The 20320-nt window shown below is 41.8% G+C and overlaps 1 protein-coding gene across 11 annotated transcripts in view; it reads right to left on the reverse strand.

Moving 5' to 3' along the window:
- Positions 1 to 20320, reverse strand: part of MOBP (myelin associated oligodendrocyte basic protein) — a 182792-nt gene that overhangs the window by 18936 nt on the left and 143536 nt on the right. For 9 of the 11 annotated variants that reach the window (XM_032345989.1, XM_032345821.1, XM_032345731.1 and 6 more), the window contains 2 exons: positions 6870 to 7079; positions 6336 to 6581 (listed from right to left, as the gene is read on the reverse strand). In XM_032345989.1, the coding sequence (XP_032201880.1) occupies positions 6336 to 6581; positions 6870 to 7075 (452 nt within the window). In that variant the 5' untranslated portion in view covers positions 7076 to 7079. Of the gene's footprint in view, positions 1 to 6325; positions 6582 to 6869; positions 7080 to 20320 lie in introns of those variants that run through there. The other 2 variants (XM_032346327.1, XM_032346243.1) reach the window with 2 other exon arrangements.

The raw sequence follows: 20320 nt of genomic DNA on the forward strand, positions 1-20320 counted from the left end.
GATTCCACTGTCAATTGTGGAGATGATAATTTGTTTCCCTCCCTGGAGAATAAATTCTATAAGAACAAAAGATTCAGATGCAGCTCCAAGGATCAGAGCTCAGCTAGCTCTCAGTAGTTTTCCCAGCCTGGTCTCTGGTATTTAAAACCTACCCTAACTTTCTCAACTCTCCCCAGCTCTTTCATCCTTGGTTAGAATTGCCTTCATCGTAATGATCATTAATGTGTCTCTCCTTTGCTAAACTGAATGGTTTTTCCTGCTCCCATCAAAGGCCAGTCTCTACACATACTGTGAAGGAGCTTTACTCTATCAACGATCTCCATTCCCCCTCTTTTATTTTCAATCTCACTCTCATGTCCATACACCTTCTCATCAACTTTTAGCATACTCTAAGTTATAGTTCAAAAAAAATTCTAGAAGTAAAATTAGCCGTCATTTGTTGGGGATGTTTGAAAGTTAAGATGGTGGTTAGGTTTTCAACATGGGTGAAACAAGATGAAATGAGAGAATGAGCACGTCTTCATGGGAATGCAGTCAGGTGGGAACAGCTGGGTTTGGCAACATCCAGTGTGATCTGCCAGACAAAAAGGCCAAATGTGAGTTTAATGTTAGGGCTGGAGTAAGGTTTGAAAGTCATCAGTGTGCTAGTCATGAAAGAAGGGAAAAGAAGGAAAAGAAGGGAAAGAAGGAAAATCTCCCAAGCAGCAGGCTCAGGATGGAACCCCAACAGATTCCAAGGTTTATCAATTAGCAGGAAAGGAAGGATTCACAATAAGGACAGAAGGAAAGTCCACAAAGAGAATTACGAAACAGGAGGGTCATGGAAGGCAAGTGTACAAAAAATTAATGACTGAGTGAGTAGTCAACAAATTTAACAGACAGTACCATTGATATAAAGACGGGGTTCAGCATTCATCAAGTAAAGCAGCACAAAGAGCATAGGGAAGCCATTAGAGCAGATGTTTTTGGGGCTTTGTCTACAATTCCTTGCCCTTACCACTGTATGCACATTGGCTGAATTTCCAGATGCCTTTCTCTGTGTGTGGGCTATTTCCTGCTGCTGTAGCCCACTTTGCCATCTGCTTGGTAGACCAAAGGGTCAAGGAATTAATACCTCCACTCTTGAAGTAGCATTGGTTGACCAATGACTGACAGGACCTGGTGTAAAAATAACCCAGTTCCTTCACCTACTGCTTAGATAGGAAAACTGAGTGCACATCTTACACTGGCTTCTAGGGCTCTTTAGCAGGATTAAGCCCCAGGAACCCACAGTGAGAACTGGTTTGATAACACAGAATCAGCTTCTTCCTTTCCTGTCACACTTCCCTGTTCCTCCAGCATTACCTTCCTTGCCCCAGTGAACTGCCTGCCCTTGCATTGTTGCTGCTGTAGGAACCTGCATAGGAGAAACTCCATTGAGGTGCTATGGGAAGAAGCAGAGCAAAGTGAGCTGAAGAGTTAATGCAATGTAGAGAAGTTAAGGTGATGAATTTACACTATTTATGCTGAAAATAAAAAATAAATAAATAAAAAGAAAGAAACCAGAAACCAAATGGGATTACCCAAAGTAGTATTAAGGAGGGCACGTATTGCATGGAGCACTGGGTGTGGTGCAAAAACAATGAATACTGTTACACTGAAAAAAAAGAAAGAAAGAAAGAAAGAAAGAAAGAAAATTGCCTGAGAAGAGGAGAGATGGGACAGGGCCAGAGGCAAACTCAGTCATTAAGAGACAATTCAACATGTTCAAAAGCTAAAGTGCTTTCTCTTTAGACAATAGAAAAAGGCTGAAGTTGTCAGGGAGGTTCAGCAAGACCCTGGAAGAAACATGAGTGGGGGGAGGAAGATTACACAGATCACACATAAGCAGAGGAAACGAGGGGTTGACTGCTCAGGAAAAAAATTCTTTCTCCCCTAACAAGAAGGATTGAAAGACAGATGCATATCATAATAAACATGTTGGGTCTGGTGGAAGAAAACTAGTCTGGAGAGAGGCAGGTGCTCATCCACCAACACTTATAAGCTATAGGCTTTTCCTAGCTGTGCTCAGCAACTCTCCACATCTATGAATGGACTCAGCATCTGGAAGTTGGAGTAGAGCACATGGACCATCAGCTTGATCTAGGTGAGGGATTTGTGGGATGAGTGTGGCTGGATGATGGACAACAATGGCATTAAGGCTGTTAGAGAAAGTAGTTAATCATGTGGTCTAAATTAAGGACATGGGACCAGGCAGGAATTGTCAGAATAGAAGAACAGACACAACTCATTGAACCAGAGAACTCTCTGGTTTACCCAGGCCTCTGTGAGTACTTGCTCTACATAGGCACTATTGTCTGGGGACTGCCACGATGTGTAGAAGCCTGCTTCTGGTCAGGAAGGAATTAATGACTTAGGTAGGGCAAGACTTAAGGGTTCAGTCATCCAAACTCATAAAAGCAATAATGCGATCTGAGAAGCAGGCAGAAACACCAGAGCCTGATCTAAGAGCAAAGTGCTCAGGCCCTTTTCTGAACTCTGCTATTACCTGGGAAATGGTAGATGAATTTCTGATTCTGTTTGGCTGATGAGACCAAAAATAGATTGCCAGGGTGTAAACATAAGGATACAATTAAGCATAATATATGTCTGGGTGACGTTTTTCCACAAGCATGTAAGACATTTTTTCTAAGACATGAGTACAAAGTGAGTGTTTTTGCTTGTGTAAATACAGGGAAGGCTCAGAAAAGGGACTGGAAGGACAAATTTAGCCAGTCTTGTACAAAGAGAAAATGATTTATGGTTTTTCAGAAGAACAAAGTGCAGAGTGTACCTTTTGGTATCAGGAAGGACAAAGAGAGGACATAGAAATTGTCCGGAGTAAGTTCGGGTCTGCACACCTGAAAAGGAGACAGGTACTCCCATCTAACAGTTGAAGCTTAGCCCCAATACCCAGTTCTGTCAGTGCACACTCAGACCATCAGACCATCAGAGTAATTGCTCTGGGTCAGTGATCTTCAGAAGTAAATTCTAGCTTGTCGAGTATGTCAGTGTTTACAATTGCATTATAAACATGCATGTTGTTTGTCAGTCCTAATAATTCCAAGCAAGCTCACAGCTATATACGTATGTGTGTGTGTACTAATATATATATATATATATATATCTTCTTCTACAGTGACAAAGGGAAAGTAGACTGTTTAATACTCCATTACCAATGTAACCAGCATGTTGTAATTCAGTGAGTGGGCTTGTCCTAACCTTTAGAAGCAATGCAGTGCCATGTCTCGTTCAGGACAATGCATGGTCAATAAAACACCAAACCCTGCTTGCTTCAATATGAGACTCAAAGCTAAAGCACTCTTTCTCTGAAAAATCAAATTCTCGGGAGAGCCTGAAACCACTTAGAACCTTAACTCTCTACCAATCAGCTACTTTCCTGGGCTTTGATTTTATCATCTGCTGAAGTGAGACAAGAGAGTAAAAAGCAGCTGGAGGAGGGGAGGGACCAGACAGGGACCAGGCAGGATGGAAGCAGCCAAGCTTCGCGTAGTTCTGGAGGGAAGAGCAGCATCACCGAGGGAGGGGCTGCTCACAAATACCATGAGCAGCTGGACCAGGGGCATACATCATTTCCTTTGATTGCCCAAAGCTTGGTGCAGTGCTGTGCACATGATCTTGATGAATAGGCCTGAAAATACATGTAGAAATAGATTGGTTCTCCAAGCTTCTGGTGTGCAGGGCTCAATGGGTACAAGACATTTTGTGAAAGAATGAGTCAAATGCACACTGCTCAAAGTTATGCGACTGGTCCCAAATCAATCACAATACCACAGATCACCTGCACCTAAGGCAGAGCACCGAGGAGCCAAGAGAGGCTTGGCCCAGGAAACATGTGTTAACCCTAAACAAGGATGACCTGTGAAATCCTAAAATCTTGAGGAATTGAAAGTAGAATAAATTAAGAGGAAGATCCAAGGTTTCCTCCCATCAGATACAAGAATGCTACCATGTTCAATCAGGTTGCAAGGAATTACACCAATCAGATCCTAAGGTCTGAATATTCTCTGTTTTTTGAGATCTATCCAAGGGAGCTACTAAGGATCCAATAGGTCTCTGTCAGTATTTATTTAACCTTTAAAGGTCAGAACTCAGGAATGGGAATGGCACTATCTCAGAAAGTCTGTTTAGAAGCTCTTTATTGACCTTTTCTCCAAGTGCAATTTAGTAGCTCTACTTAAGAGTGATTTTATTTTTTTTCCCATTAACCTTCCCACCCCTTTGATTTGGGAACAGCCAACCAGTAGCAACAGAGGGAATAAACAGTGTGGTGAAGCAATGGCTCTAATGAATTTCCTCAGAACATTTAGAAATCTGAGAAGGAAAAATGAGTGTCTCAAGAAGGGCTCAAATGGTGCACCCTCAGTGTTGTGGACCATTACAAACAGGGGTTTTCAGGTCCCCTGTACCAGTGAACAAAAAGGACTGAGGAGGCAAGGGCAGCCTGAAACCTAATAAGAACAGTTAACTTGGGGAATCAAGTTACACCAACATTAGGATGTCTCTGGAGTTCAGGTGGATAAAACCAGCAGGATGGGTGCAGACAGATAAGTTGGCTTTCATGGTCTTCCATCTGTGTCCTGCTTGAACTCGCAGCCGCCCAAGCAGCCATCACACAACTCACTGCAAATGGTGGCTTGAAGCCACCCCCGCAGATGACCTGCCATGTATCCAGTTAGTTTCCTCTGCTTCTCACACTTCGTAACCAGTCCCACATATCTTAACTTACCTGGCCATCACCCTTGGACTCAGGCTCCCTGGGACATCTTGATTAATGACTAGGTAACCTGGTATACAACTTCCTATTCCAGAATTAAAGATGGCAGCCTCTTACCTCCTTCACAAATTAACCTCACCTGATCTTGCATCTTTTTAATTCTTTCACTTTTGGTGTCATACACATGGCCCCTTTCACATGTCTTTATTGCACATTACAGATAATGTGGATCATTTATTATGGATGGAAGCATCAGTGCTTCTCAAAGGGTGGTCTGTGTACCACCTGTGTCACTATGCTGGGATGGAGGTGCTGCTTTTTGGAAATAAATATCTCCAGACCTCATTGGTGACCCAAGGAATTAGATTCTCTGGGGCTATTTCTAACATGATCCTGAGTTGATTCTTCTGCATCCTTAACTGGCAAACAGTGCATGACATGCACACACAGTAACGTGCTATGCAGAATAAGTATGAAAATCTCAAATACAATGAGCACCCGCTTATTAACCCAAAAAACAGTTTCATTTCCAAATATTAAAAGGACTAAAAGATTGGCCTGCCATGTGCTTTGGCAGGGAATGTATGGAAAATCTCTGTACCCTCCACTCAATTTTGCTGTGAACCTAAAACTGATCTAAAAGTGAAATATATTTTAAAAAAAGAAGAAGAGGAGGGAGGAGAAAGAGGTAGAGGAGGAGGAGGAGGAGGTGGTGGAGGAGGAGGAGGAAGAGGAGAAGGAAAAGGAGAAGAAGAAGGAGGAGAAGGAGGGGGGAAGAGGAGGAGGAAGAATCTGACCTGTCTCAGGTGGGACAGATAAACATGTCTCTGGCTCACTGTTTCCCTCTGCAATTCCTCAAAAAAAGCCTTTTTTTCTCTGCTTATCCTAGCCTAACCTCCTTAGTGAGGCTCCAGATGAGCAGCCTGCTCCAGGCTCCTACAGCCCAGTATACTTACTGACTATGACAATATTAAGGCAATATTGCCCTACACTTTGACCAACTATTCTCTTGTTTCACCCTGGTGAGTCACAACCTAGCTTGTTCACTGCTGTATTCCCATCCCCCTGCATGAGATATGGAACTCTGGTATGCAATCAAGTTTGTTGAATGACTCAATAAATGAATGAATGATCTTGCCACTGAGATTAACATCAGATGAAGTGTGTCGGGAGGATGGATAAATGAACTGGCTAAACCTCTCTGTTTTTATACATGCATTTTTACACATGCACATCCCTAGAGTCACCCTTCCTCCTCTCTAAGGCACAGCAATGGATAGCCTCAGTCTCACAATCTGTTACTGGGGTGGATACTCTGAGTTGATAAATTAATTAATTGCAGTCCTCCTAGACAAAAGAAGCAATGGATACTGCCATCTGAAGTAGTGTACCGGCAGCTCTATGAGGAAAACAAGCCACACTAGGTATTTCCAATAAGGGGATTTAATGCAGGGAATTGACACAGGTTTGGTAAGGTCAAGAGAGGGCCACTGAGGTAACCCAGATGTTAGTAAACACAGGAGCAACTACTAACCTTAGGGCTGGGGGAACAAAAGGGAAGAGATGGTGTTACCAGAACCTAGAAGCTTTGATGGGGGACCCCCCACGGCTGGTGCCTGGCCCTCTCTGGGGGCTGCTGCGCGGCGGCTGCTTGGACTTCTGAGGGGGGCGCTGCTTGGCTGGTGGTGGTCGGACCTCTGGGCGGGGGCGTGGTTGACGCTCAGACCTCGGAGGGGACCGTGGCTTGGCTGGTGCTCTGACCACCGCGGGGGGTGCAGCTGGCTGGAGCTTGGGCCTCTGAGGGGATGTTGCACGGCGTCCGGTGCTGAGGGGGCCAAAAGAAGCTGGAGGCTGGTGCCATGGCTCTCTTCTGCTGCTTAAGGGACACTGACAGGAGCTGGAAACAGGGAGGCAGGACCTGCTCCCCCTCCCGCCTTTCAATAGCCCTTCAGTACCTTCCAGTGGCAGAACCTAACAGGGAGCGGACTGCAGGGCATTAGGGGATTAACAGCTCAGAAATCACCGAACTGAACAGGATGAGGGGGGGCGTGTTGCAGAGAGACCGCAGGCCAGTACCCAGCCAGGTGCTGAGTGGGCGGTGCAGACCACTTACCTGGTCTTCTGGCAGGCACAGCAGATCCAGTCCTCTTCTTTCTTCTGATAGAAGCAGCCACTCTTACAGATGCTATATTTCCGATCCACGATCTCACGCTTGGAGTTGAGGAAGGTGAATGGTGGGCAGCAATGTATGCTGAAGTGCTCTGTAAACTTCTGGTTCTTGGAGAGTCTGGGACCCTCCTTAGTCGTTTTCTGACTCATCTCACTAGAAATCGTTGTAGCAAGTAGTGATGGGGAGACATAAAACAGCACATCAGGCAGGGAGCTTCCTACTCAAGAAGCCTACTTCCTGCTATTTCCATAGTCCAAAATTAACATTCAGCCTTGCCTTATATCCTGAATCTGGAAGATCAATGTCTTGCCAACTCTGTGGAAAGGAACTAAATTAAGGATTTATTTTTATTTGCATACTTGTTAATCATGTTTTCTGAAAATGAATAATTTTTCATTTATGTTTTAATGACCCATTTAGGTTAGGAAAAATATTATAAAACCAAACATATCTATAGCAAAATATTAGTCTAGGTTTAGGAAAGGCCTTTTCTCTAAAATAATAATAATAGTAATACTAGTTTGGTATTAAAACCATAATCACCATTCAGACAAAATTACATCATAGCCATGAAAAAGAATGATCAATATGTTTGCATTTCACAAACATCATGTTGAACAAAAAAAGCTGGACACAAAGGAATGCAAGGTGTTTGACTCAATCTACATGAGGTTCAAAAACAGACAAAGCTAGTCTATGGTGTTAGAAATCAGAGCACAGCTATGTTTGGAGAAGCTAGGAAGGGGCATCAAAGAAGCCAGAACATGTTCTGGATCTGGGTCTGAGAGGGATTGCTTGGGTGCACATGCATGTCAAATTTCATTTTGGGGCACCTGGGTGGCTCAGTCGGTTCAGCATCTGACTCTTGGTTTTGGCTCAGGTCATGATCTCAAGTAGTGAGATCAAGTCCCACCTCTGACTCTGTGCTGGGTGTGGAGCCTGCTTAAGATTCTCTTTCCCACCTCTCTCTCTCTGCCCCTTCCCCCTCCAAAAATAATTTTTAAAAAATTCAGTGAGTACACACTTTAATTTTGTGCGTCTTTCTGTTTATTTCAGCTTATTTCAGTTAAAAAGAAAGAGGAGAAAGAGGAGGAATGGATGGAGGAGGAATCAAAGAGAAATTTGAGACTTGAAAAAACTCCCAAGCAGGAATAAATAGTTCAATTACTGCAACATGCTTTTTAGGAATGTGGCAAATGCAGAAATAGTCCCACCTAATACTACAAACACTGTAGAACATGGGGGACTTAAACGACTATTAACTGACAGGAGTCAACAAATATACACATGTAACATGCATATATTAGACCCTGAGAATGTCCTTGCTCTCAACAAATCCAAGGTCAAGTTGGACACACAGTTGTGCTGTATGTAATTACTGTGTGATGGTGATCAAGAGAAGTATGTACAAAAGTCAAGGGAAGCACCGAGAAGGGATGGATTCTTTGAAAATAGAAAAGATGATCTGGGCTTTAGGGATGAATACATTAAAAACAACTAAGTTACACTGAAAGGATATTCTAATTGTTATGTTTTTTGATGGGGCTGTCTTCTGCAAACAGAAATGAGGGCTGAGGAGCAAGTTGAATGCAGTTAAGAAAATAAAATAACTTTTTTTTTTGCATCTCAGTTTGTATAGTCCAAACCATGCATTACACCTATTAGGTGTGTTGCAAATGTTCTTTCCAGGAGTTTTACCTGCTTGTATCATGCAAAAATATTTTTTATGTAGTTAAGTTTCTTAGTTCTTTATCTACTCCTTCAGCTTTCATATATAGTTTGGTGTATCCCATTGTAAAAGAAAAGTCGCTCTCGATCCCACTTTTATATATCTTTTCCCCTCTCTATAACTCCTCCTCTCTATAGGCAGAGTACTTGAAAAATTATTGATACTACTTTTGTCCATTTCTACATCTCCTCCTCTGTGTACTCCAAAATAACTCCTGTTCCTTCCACCCAAAGAAAAATCAATCTCCATAGCCTCCCAATGACCTCCATGCTGTCAAACTAGTTGTCTTCTTCTTTGATTCCTCTCTTCATCTAAAGTCTTCCTCTCCTGTCATACTACATTCTCCTAGAGTCCCATCTCCATCTCTAGCCCCTCTTTATCATTTGGATAAAGGCTCCCCTGCTTTATCCAAATATTTTAATGTTACAGTTCTTCGAGGTATAGTAAACACTAAGTGATTAATGGGGTTACCTTCAACCATTCACTTCAACACTTATACTTAGGTCAAGCCAGCACAGTGCTCAGCTGCTGCCACACAGAGATGAATCATGCTTAGTCCAGTCCTCAAGAAAGTTATCCACAAGCTGGGGAGATAGGCAAGGATAAACAAAAGGTGTTGATGGCCACAAAACCTACTTATTGGCCCAAATTATATACTAGACCTTGAGGGAGTAAAGGGCAAGAATCAGATAAACATCCTGCTGACACTGAGCTCACAGTGTAGATTGAGGGTACAAAGAAAGCATCCTGTGCAACATGATAATATTTGGGTAAACCCTGAGAGGGTCCATAGGAGAGGGGCAATATGCTGGGCTGGGGAATTAGGTAAAGCATCATAGGGACAAACATTACATCTCACCCTAAGGTTTGGACAAAGATAAGAGTTTGTGGAGGGATGGGAATGGTTGATACCTAAGAAAGACACAGAGAGGTCAACTACAGTCCCCCCCAAGAGCCCACACTGTCTGCAGTACAGTGTGGGAGATGAGAGAGTGGCTGGATGCAGGTGATGAGGCAGGACAGGATTTACCTGTCACCATGAAGGATCTAGTTCTAGTGATTGGGAACATTGTCAGGCCATCAGACCATCAGTAGTCTAAATAGATGAGAGGGAAGGAGAGTATCTCATTATCTGGGATACTGTGAGTTGAGGGCTCTCGGGACGTTCATTGGGAAGTGAGCATCCAAACCACAGCTGCTATGGTCTTCATCTTGACAGTCCCTCACCTTACGGAAGAGGCACAACCTTGGGAATGGATGTGGTGAATATGAACTGAGTGAGTAGTCAGGCGAGGGAAGGCTCCCAGGATGGGTAGTGGGCCTACCTTCAAACTGCCAGGAGAGGGTCAAGGGAAGAAGGAGCAGCAGAGGCAGCCAGAGAGGTGGGAGGAGCAGCAGCCTCTTAGAAGAGGAATTTCTAAATTCACAGAGAAGGGTATGGTTAGCAGTACCCAAAGAAACCCTTCATACAAACAGGCATTTTTAGACCAATGAGAAACTAAGGTTGATTCTTGGGGTCTGATTCATCGTAAGACCCAAACCCTTAAAGATATGCCAGATTCTTACCCAAGTCCTGCACAATGTGGCAAAGTTCAGCTCAAGTTTCTGCTCTCGGGGGAAATGTTGAAACACTCCAGGACAAACCACATGAAGACGATGTTACTCAACTTTTCACAGCCAACCCGGACATCCGCCAGTTCCTCCAGCTTTCTGGAAACCTCTTTTCCCAAATGGTTCAGGCATTCATCACAAATAGCAGAAGATCTAGCACGTGTCCCAAATTTTTAAGAATGACTAGCATGGGGTCAGAGGGAGATTTAAAGTCTCCCGTGACTCTGAATTCCTGCTCTGACTGAATTCTCAATTCCCACTCACCTGATGTGATGCCATGTCCAACCCCATGCCTGTCCAGACCTTCATCCAGCCATCTCTTCCCCCAGCACATCAGGACAAAGTTCTCAAATTCTCCTTCCAGGACTTTTCTCACCCTCTGCCTTCCCCTACTGTGTCCAGCAGGGGGCAGCCTCACTTTCTGCTATCCTCTGCGTAGTTCCTTAAAGGAAAAGCAGTTCTCTTCCGTGGACACTGACATTCTTCTGGGGCAATCAGCTGAAAATTCATACCCTCTTTTCCTTAGTGAAGTGTTTATAGTCTGTGGAAAGGTTCTGGCTACTGTTTCTCCTGGTAGCGGAAATACAGCGTTTAGCTGGGGTAACCTGATTAATTGGGAATATGCACTGCCTCTCCAACTCTTTGCTCCAGCCATGCCCCAGTTTAGGAATGTTGAGCCCCACACACTAAGCAACAGCAGCTCACAGGTGAATCATCCTTTTCCAACACTCCAGACTTACTAGAAAACTAGTTATAACTACAGACAAATAACTAACAGCAAAGGCGAGAACTCACATTTACTGAGCACCCATTGTATGGTGGTTGCTTTAGGCTCTTTACCTCGTTTCAGAACATGGCCATTATCACCAACAAACTGAAGAGGAGGGAAGCTAAGGGACAGGACCAACTTCAGAAAGCAGAAAGAGGCAGGCAAGGAGTATGAATCCATGTCTGTGCGACTCCAACATCCTGTGTCCTTTGACCAGGCCCAACACTATCTGTTGAGCCCCCTGTGCTCAGCCCTTCTGTCCCCAAAAAGGCCTGGACTTTGGGCAACTGGAGATTGTCCAGGGGAATGGGATAAGGCTGCATAGAAGCAAGGGTGTCTGTCCTAGGGTAAGAAAACCTGTAGGTTGGAGAAACAGCTCACTGAAGAAGGAAGGGTAAAGAATGGGTTTGGGAATGTCACACAGCACAGCGGCCTGGACCTCCCTGTCAGAGCAAGAGGTGCATGATGGGACACGAGAATGTGAACGCCAAGCATCCTGTGAACTCCACGAGCTTTCTCCATCCCTCCTCAACCAGCCCTCAGTGGGCTTTAAAACCTATATTTACTTTTGAGAATCAGAAAACTTGGATGGATAAAAATAAAAGTTCCTAAATTTGTATCCCATAGTTAACCACTTACAAAATATTTAACATTTTTTCTTTGATAATATTTACATATAAATATGTAGTTAATAAAATGCAGGACCTTGCCTTACATATGGTTCAGATTTACATATTTGGAAAATTATTTAATTTACTTAAGTTTTATAGATATATACATTATTTATAGCATACTTACAGCTTTTAAAAGCTGTGATAAATTTATAGTTATAGCCCCCTTTATAGTCCATATCATATATTTGCATCTTGTCTCATTTTTCTTCAGTCATCTTGGCAGCAGTTATCCTACTTTATTACTCTTTTCAAAAACAAACTCTTGGTTTTCTTGTTTGTCTTTGCTCTTATTTTTTCTAGTTTTTTAGCTTCTGTAGGTATTATTTCTTTTCTTCAAGTTTTTTAGGTTTATGTCCATGTTTTTTTCTCTATTTTTTTAAAGTTTATTTATTTCTAAAGTGATCTCTACACCCACTAGGGGGCTCAAACCCACGACCCTGAGATCAAGAGTCACACCCTCTTCTGACTGGTCCAGCCAGGTTCCCCTCTCTATTCTTGAGTCAAGCATTTCTCACATATATTTTTATGGTTATAAGTTTTCCATTAAGTGCAACTTCAGCTGGATACCACAGATATTCATGTAAGTCATTTTTACTCGATTTTAAATATGGCTGAGTTCTTTGATTCATCCATTATTTATAAAAAACTGTCACAAAATTTCCAAGTGTAAATTAACTTCTAATTTTAATGCATTCTAGTTAGAGAAAGTGGCATGTATGATAATGACTCTTTATGTGTGAGGTTTGCTTTATGGCCTAGTTCATAGTCAATATTTTTTTTTCTATTTTTATCGGTTATGTAATTTTTTTTTATTTTATTTTTTATTTTTTTTTATTTCCAGCATAACAGTATTCATTATTTTTGCACCACACCCCGTGCTCCATGCAATCCGTGCCCTCTATAATACCCACCACCTGGTACCCCAACCTCCCACCCCCCGTCCCTTCAAAACCCTCAGATTGTTTTTCAGAGTCCATAGTCTCTCATGGTTCACCTCCCCTTCCAATTTCCCCCAACTCCCTTCTCCACTCTAAGTCCCCATAGTCAATATTTTTAAATGTTCCTTATGTGATTGAAAAGATTGTGACTTTCAGAACAATTTGGTATTATCTAGTGAAGTTAAAAATGGACACAAACTACCATCTAGCAATCTATTCTTGGGCACAGCAGCCATCTTGGATCATTCAGCACCTCAGAGGAAGCCCCATGGAAGAGCACAAAGACTAGAGGAGCTTGAGTCCACTGACTTGTGGAGTTGCTGTTCTAAGTTTAACTCTTGAACACTGAACATCCTTTTAATTTTTTTTAAGATAGTGTGATATTTAATAAACAAGTCTAATCCAAGCACCTGTTCACAATACATTATAAATTAAATGTATTTTAATTTAGGGGGCTTCCTAATACCTAAACATTTGAATCTTCTTATATATCTACCTACAGGATACAGCTTGCATTGTGGTCAAAACTCCAACTTCTGGTCACAGAATAGCTGGGTTACAACTTGACTGTCCCTTAACCAAGAGCCAGTCTGGCTAACCTCTAAAAAAATCTACATCTTCATTTAAATTGGACATCTTTTGGGACGCCTGGGTAGCTCAGTTGGTTGGACAACTGCCTTTGGCTCAGATCATGATCCTGGAGTCCCGGGATCGAGTCCCGCATTGGGCTCCCAGCTCCACGGGGAGTCTGCTTCTCTCTCTGCCCTTCTCCTCACTCATGCTCTCTCTCACTGTCTCTCTCTCAAATAAATAAATAAAATCTTTTTAAAAAATTGGACATATTTTACATGAGAGAAAAGTCAAACTTCCACCTCATTTTAACCACTATTATTTCAGTGACAAGCAAGCAAATACAATTTGAATAAATATGCTCAATTTATTCATCTAACTGGGTGTTTTACAAACAATAGAAATTTACTTCTCACAGTTCTGGAGGTTTGGGAGTCCAAGATCAAATTGCCAGATTTAGTGTCTGGTGAGAAGATGACCTATTTTTGAGATGACATTTTTCTTGCTATGTCCTCACATAGTGGAATGAGCAAGGGAGCTCTCTGGGGTCTCTTTTAATGAGGACACTAACTCCATTCATTAGGGCTTCTCCCTCATAACCTCATCATTTTCCAAGTGTCCACCTCCTAACATAATCACATTGGAGATTAGATTTCAACGTATGAATTTTAGGGACACTAACATAACAGAGAGGAAGAACAAACAAATATTAATACCTCAGGGAGCCTTTGAAAATATTAAATAGAGTGGATAAAGAACCTAGAGCTCAGCCTTATGTAAATCACTTACTTAATAAATTCTATCCCCCTTTTATCAAGAATTCAAATGACCTAATTCTACAGACTTTTCCAGACACATTCTCGAGAATCTCAGTATGTATCTCTGATGACATTTAATTCAAGCATTAATTACATCCTTATTTACATTAATGGTTAAAGACAAATCATTATAAACACTTCATGATGTTTTCAAAAAAGATATCACCTAATTGAAAAGCAAATATAATATGAACTATCTGGCAGGATGAAGAATTTTAATTAGAAACTGTAAAATATAGTTTCCACACTTCCCAGATGTTTCCATATATCCTAAAACTTAGAGGAGGGAAAGTAAGGCAGATATTTGAAGAAGGAGAAAAAGGGAGAGAAGGAGAGGAACCAAAGGGATAGGAACAAGAACCTCCCCCCACACATTATTTATTGCATAACTGCTATGTCCCAGATCCTTATATCCATTATTTTTTGTTCCCAAGATAATCATTTTAGGTAGTTCCCTACTCACCCCATTTTAGAGATGAGGAAACTGAAGGCTGAAGAAGTAAATGCTCCAAGATCATAATAATAATAAAATAACAAACTCGTCACAGTCAGTATGACTAGTTGATTGCCCAATATCCACTCTTCCCTGCAACAGCAAATTTGGATTTTGTTTGGTACCATGATAGGCCCAGTTAAATCTCTATAGAATCCCATGTGATCATGTTCTGGCCAATGAAATGTAGGCAAAAGTCCATAAGGAGATGACCTTTCTTTAATAATAAGGCTTTATTCAAGAAGAGACTCTTCTCTGGTGTGTGCATCCAGCCCAAACCAGCTGGACCCAGTCCCAGGAGGTAGGATTATTTCAAGCTTTTGGAGTCTGATCCATAGGACTCCCCTGCTTCCTTCCCGCCCAACAATTAAACAGAAAACACCTCCATCATCTTTGCCCAAAGGCAGGTCACTTCTTAGAGCCTTTCCAGAGCATCCCTTAACCCAAAGAGAAATTATCACTCCTTCTTTCATGCTTTGAACTTGGTGTGCTATACATAATTCTAGGGAAGAATCTGGAAGCTTTACTTTACCCTTACTGTTTCACTGCTTCCTTAAATTTTCTGTCCTTGTTGAATGCCTGTTTCAGAACAATGTTCTGACACCTGACATGTGATTAAAATGAGAGAATGAACAAAGATGTCTCCCACAAGTGCTGTCTCCAGATGTCCTCATAGGGACCTCTGTTCTGGCTTAGACAACAGTATCTTTTCAATGAGAAGGGCAACACAGAAAGGGACCTCCCCAAATGACCTTGAAAGTTATAAAAACAAGGTTCTTTAGAAAAAAAAATTTTAAAGACTCTGTGAACCCACTATATCTTTTCTTAATTCATGCAAATTAATTAGCAAGCTTTAGTCAACACACACATTTAATTTAATCACACATTCTAGAGATGACATTAGCAGCTCTATATAATCACCAGCTGTTTTTACATATAGCTTCACTATTCCCTAAGGAGACTGCAGGTGGATATTAGAACCCTAAATATAAAATGGATTTTCTTCCTTTCATCCATCCTTCCTTCCTTCCTTTCCACCATGTTTTCTTAAAAGAGAATTGGAATATGGGTTAGTTAATAGAAGTGGCATGTGACCCTTGTCTCAGACAGTCCTCTGGCAAGAAAAGACAATGCACGTAGTGAGCTGACATGTTGCAGCCATGTACTCTTTATGGCATCACAGGAAGTCAAACATAGATATGGGTACAAGGTCTGTGAAGTGAAGAGTGGATGCAGGTCAGTACGGGGGAAACAGAACAGTCCTTCAGTTCTTGTCAGTCAGAGCCATGAGCAAGGGTCTGTACTTGTCTCCTTTAAGAAACTCAACATGGGAGAGACAGGAGACAAGACTTCACCCTGATTATCAGAGTCTGATGCCTATGTGAGAACAATAGTCTGGCTTCAGAAAACAAAACTGTAAAGGAAAATTATGATCAGCCCCAAGGACTTAATATGCTATATGAATTAAGGAATGGGATGCTTAATATATACTTGGGAAATTTTTTTAATTAAAAACCAAAGCAAGATGGGGCATCTAGGTGGTGCAGTTGGTAAAGTGTCTGACTCTTGGTTTCAGCTCAGGTCCTGATCTCATGAATCGTGAGATCAAGCCCTTGGTTGGCTCCATGAACAGCACAGAGTCTGCTTGAGTTTCTCTCTTCCTCTCCCTCTGTTTCTCCCCTCCACCTTGCCCTGTGCTCACTCTCAATCTGTCTTTCTCCCAAATAAATAAATCAATCTTTAAAAAATACCAAAGCAAGAAATTTTATTTTATTTTTTAGTAAGAAATTTTTAATTTATTCACAATCATCTCCATTGTACCCCCCAAAAAAGGACTTTCACATTTTGCTATAATTATATAACTGGTACAGTATTACAAATACATAGCATGCTGAATATTGGCTGGGAAAGGAGAGACAAAACTAATTTCTGAATTTATTCTGCCTTGATCACTTCTGGCAAAAATTATCTCTTCCGAATAAGTGGTCAGTTAAAGTTCAGCTCCTTGGGATGCCTGGCTCAATTGGTTAAGCTTAACTGGCTCAGTGGGTTAAGTGTCTGCCTTCGATTCAGGTCTCCATCCCAGGGTCCTGAAATCTAGTCCTGCATCAGGTTCCCTGCTCAGCTGGGATCCTGCTTCCCCCTCTGCCGGCTACTCCCCCTGCTTGTCCTCTCTCTGTCTTTCTCTATTTCTGAAAAAAAATAAATAAAATCATAAAAAAAATAAAATAAGAAGAAAATTCAGAACCTTGACAGAACTATTCCCTGCCTCCCTCTGATCCTTCTAAAGGTGGATAAGGGTATGGGGAACTGGTAGTCTTCATGGCTTCATGTGGGTGAGATGGCTGGTCTGGGTAGTATCCTCCTCTGCTAGCCGTGGAGTGCCATAGTGTGAATGACACAAGTTACTGCTGACCCCAGCAAAGCCACTGGTTATCAGAGTCCCTGTTCAGTAGTTGCCTGTTCTGGTCCAGCTGTCCTCTCATCTCCTGCATGTCTAACTTGAGGCAACATCTGGATCCCATGCACACCCTGCATTATAGGTGGGTTGTCAAGAGTTCTATCTTGGTGTCATTGGCCTAGACTGCTCCCCAGCCAAAGCTGTGCACTCACTCATGGATCACACTGGATGTGGCTGAGGGCAGGGGGCTTGCAGCCTGTCCTCACTGTTCCTGTTCAAGTGTGTCATCAGGACCCCCCCACACACACACACACATGCACACAATATCAAACCTATGAGGATGATTCCACTGCACCATAACATATCTCTTGCCATGATTCTGAAACTTCATCTGGAGAAAAGAGAGAATATGAATGTTTCCTCCTTAGCTTGCCCTCTCTCCCCCTACCTTGAATAAGCTTCACAAAGTGCAGAATTCCTCCATAAATTCACAAAGTGGAGAAGGCTTAAGCAAATAATGACATGCTCTTCTTAGGCCTTTTCTTTCATTTACCCAACTTCTCCCCATACATGGCTATCAATTCTTATCAAAGCCCCCACTGCCACCCTCTTTGCCTTCAAGTGATTAGGAAAGCAGTAAGGAAGAGATAGGAATAACCAGGAATTGCAATTTTCATAGACTGGTTTCAAGAACAAGATGAAATGTCCAATATTTAAAATGCTAAATTAGGTGTACCTGTCTGCCTCAGTCAGTGGAGGGTGCAACTCCTGATCTCAAGGTTGTGAGTTTGAGCCTCATGTAGAGATTACTCAAAAATAAAATCTTAAAAATTAATTAACTAATTAATTAAAAATACTAAATTATTTCAAAGCATGGAGAATTACTTCAAGTGCTTAGAATACTTACAAATCTTGAATGAATTTCTGTCAAAACTTGCCTCTATTTTACAATTTAACATTTACCCTTTGAAAAGCGAACCCCTTAACAATAAAATCTTTTAAACTTTAATTCTATGAGAAGAGACAGAAGTAAAATACATTTTCAGTAATCATATAAGAATATGGAAGGGAAATAGTAAGTAGGTCTTTACTCACTGGGAGGGACATTTTCTGGGTAAATGGTAGGAAAATCCCCAACTTAATTTCTGCATACTCCCCAGCAAGAGGGAATCCTCTTTCAAGAAATTGTTGGAACAGAAAAAGTACAAAATTCATTATTCTAAAGATTTCTTAAAATCAGGCTAGCTTATGAAAGGAGAGAAGAAGGGCAAGAGATTCTTAGTATTTTTGTACAAATACAATGGAACCAGTAAGGCTTTGATTTTTGTTTAATTATTAATATTCTTATAAATGATAATCACAGAACTATTAGGGAGCCATTTGAAGACTGACTGAATATTAGACAACCCTTTTACAAGGTGAAAGAAGATGTATTAACATAGAAAATACGTTTGAAATATCAAGTGAAAGCCACTGGAAGCTAGATTACTTATTGCATGGCATCAACCCGAGGAAGCCACCCATGCCAACTAAGGCTAGCTCACAGCCCATGTGATAGTGTCTCAAGCACCCCCAGACATCTCCAGTGGTAGCAGCCCCAACACGAGCTGGGACAGGAGCCAGGGGCCTTCAGCAAGGTGGCTGCATGTTCAGACCCTGTCTTGAAGAGATGAGATACTGGTCTGGAGACCTCAAGCAATCTTGGGCAAATTTTCAAGCTGGTGACCTCTCTCTGAAGTGTCAGGAGGAGTTTGGAAATAACTTGTGACCACAGGTGACAGAGGGGTCCAGGTGACATCAGGCTGCACATGTAAAAATGATATACAGAACAAGATTGAAGTAAGTGAAGCTAAATACGACACTAACACTCAGCCATTCTCAAACATCTGTTGAGTGTTGAAGTGCTGGGGATGAATGAGACAGAACCTTGGGTACTCACAGAGCTCAGGGGACAAGGGAGGGAGACTCATCAGACCATCTCAGGAACAGAATAGCCAATGTATGACTGCAATGTAATGAGGGCTCTGGAGGAAGGGAGTGGGGTACTAGGAGAGACTACAGTGGCAAGATCACTATAGACTGGAGGCTAAGGAAGGGCTCCTGATGAAGAGACATCTGTCTGAGATCTGAAGGATGAACGGAGTCCACCATGAATGGGGAGGACAGAGTTCCAGACAAAGGTACCAAAACTTGATGTACTGGAGAAAACAGAGAAAGGATATAGCTGGGGCATTGTGAGGCTGCAGGGTAAGGCTTGGGAAGACCATGCAGGGCTATGAAGGTGAGCTAAAGAATAGGAAGAATGGGAGGCATTGAGAGATCTTGACTGGAGGAGGTAAGTCTTCCCACTTTTTGCTCCATGAAAGATCAGTCAGGCTTCTTGCAATGTAGACTGGAGACAGGCAGGAGGGGAAGCAAGGAGACCAATGACAGAGGACAGAGACTCCAGTCAGGGTAGGGGAGCAGAGGTGGGTCTTGGAAATCTAATAGAACTTGAGGATGGGTCAGATGTGGGGGTTCGATGTTATGGCTTGAGCAAATGACCAATGGAGACATTTACTGAGGTAGAGAAAGCTGCAGGAGAGGGGAGAAACATTCCTTTATTCAAACCTATTAACTGAGAACATACTGTGTGCGAAACATGTTAACCTGAGATGCTTATGAGGATCTAGTGTCGATGATGACACATGGCAGAATGGAAGCATGGCAGATGCCTCCAGATTGCTAAGGGTTAGAACAAAGATTGTTTCCTACAAGTTAACAGTTTGATTGTGTCCCATCTGTTGTTATTATTATAAATGATGTTTTCGTGAATAAAGTTGTGCACCCATCATTTCACACACATGCAATATCTGAGGGATGTATCTCTAAAAGTGGGATGACTAGGTCAAAAGAATCTGTGCACTTGTAATTCTGAAGATTTTAATAGATGTTTTCCAATTTACTCTCCATGGGATTTGTACAAATTATTATTCTACAAACAATGCATGATAAAGCCCATTTTCCCATCACCTCAACAGTAAGAGTAGGTTATTAAACCTTTAGATTTTTACAAATCTGATACGTAAAATGTCTCATAATGCAAAGTAGACAGGGTAAATCTCAAATGTTTTAGATTTGGGAAGTCTATAATTCTGACTTACCTATATAACAAAGTAAGGGAGAGAATAAAAACAGTAATAAATACTAAGAAAGCATTCACTAAAATTCAATACTGAATCATGATAAATACTCAATATAGAAGGAAGAGAAGGGGATGTTCCTAATATTATCAAAAGCTAGCTACCAAAATATCTATAATAACAACTTACTGGGGGTGGAATTTGAGAAATACTTTCATCTAAATCAGACTCCCCAGAAAGAATGCTCTCACTTACTATTCAACACTGTA

The sequence above is a fragment of the Mustela erminea genome, chromosome 1 (assembly GCF_009829155.1).
Source record: "Mustela erminea isolate mMusErm1 chromosome 1, mMusErm1.Pri, whole genome shotgun sequence".
Lineage (NCBI taxonomy): Eukaryota > Metazoa > Chordata > Mammalia > Carnivora > Mustelidae > Mustela > Mustela erminea.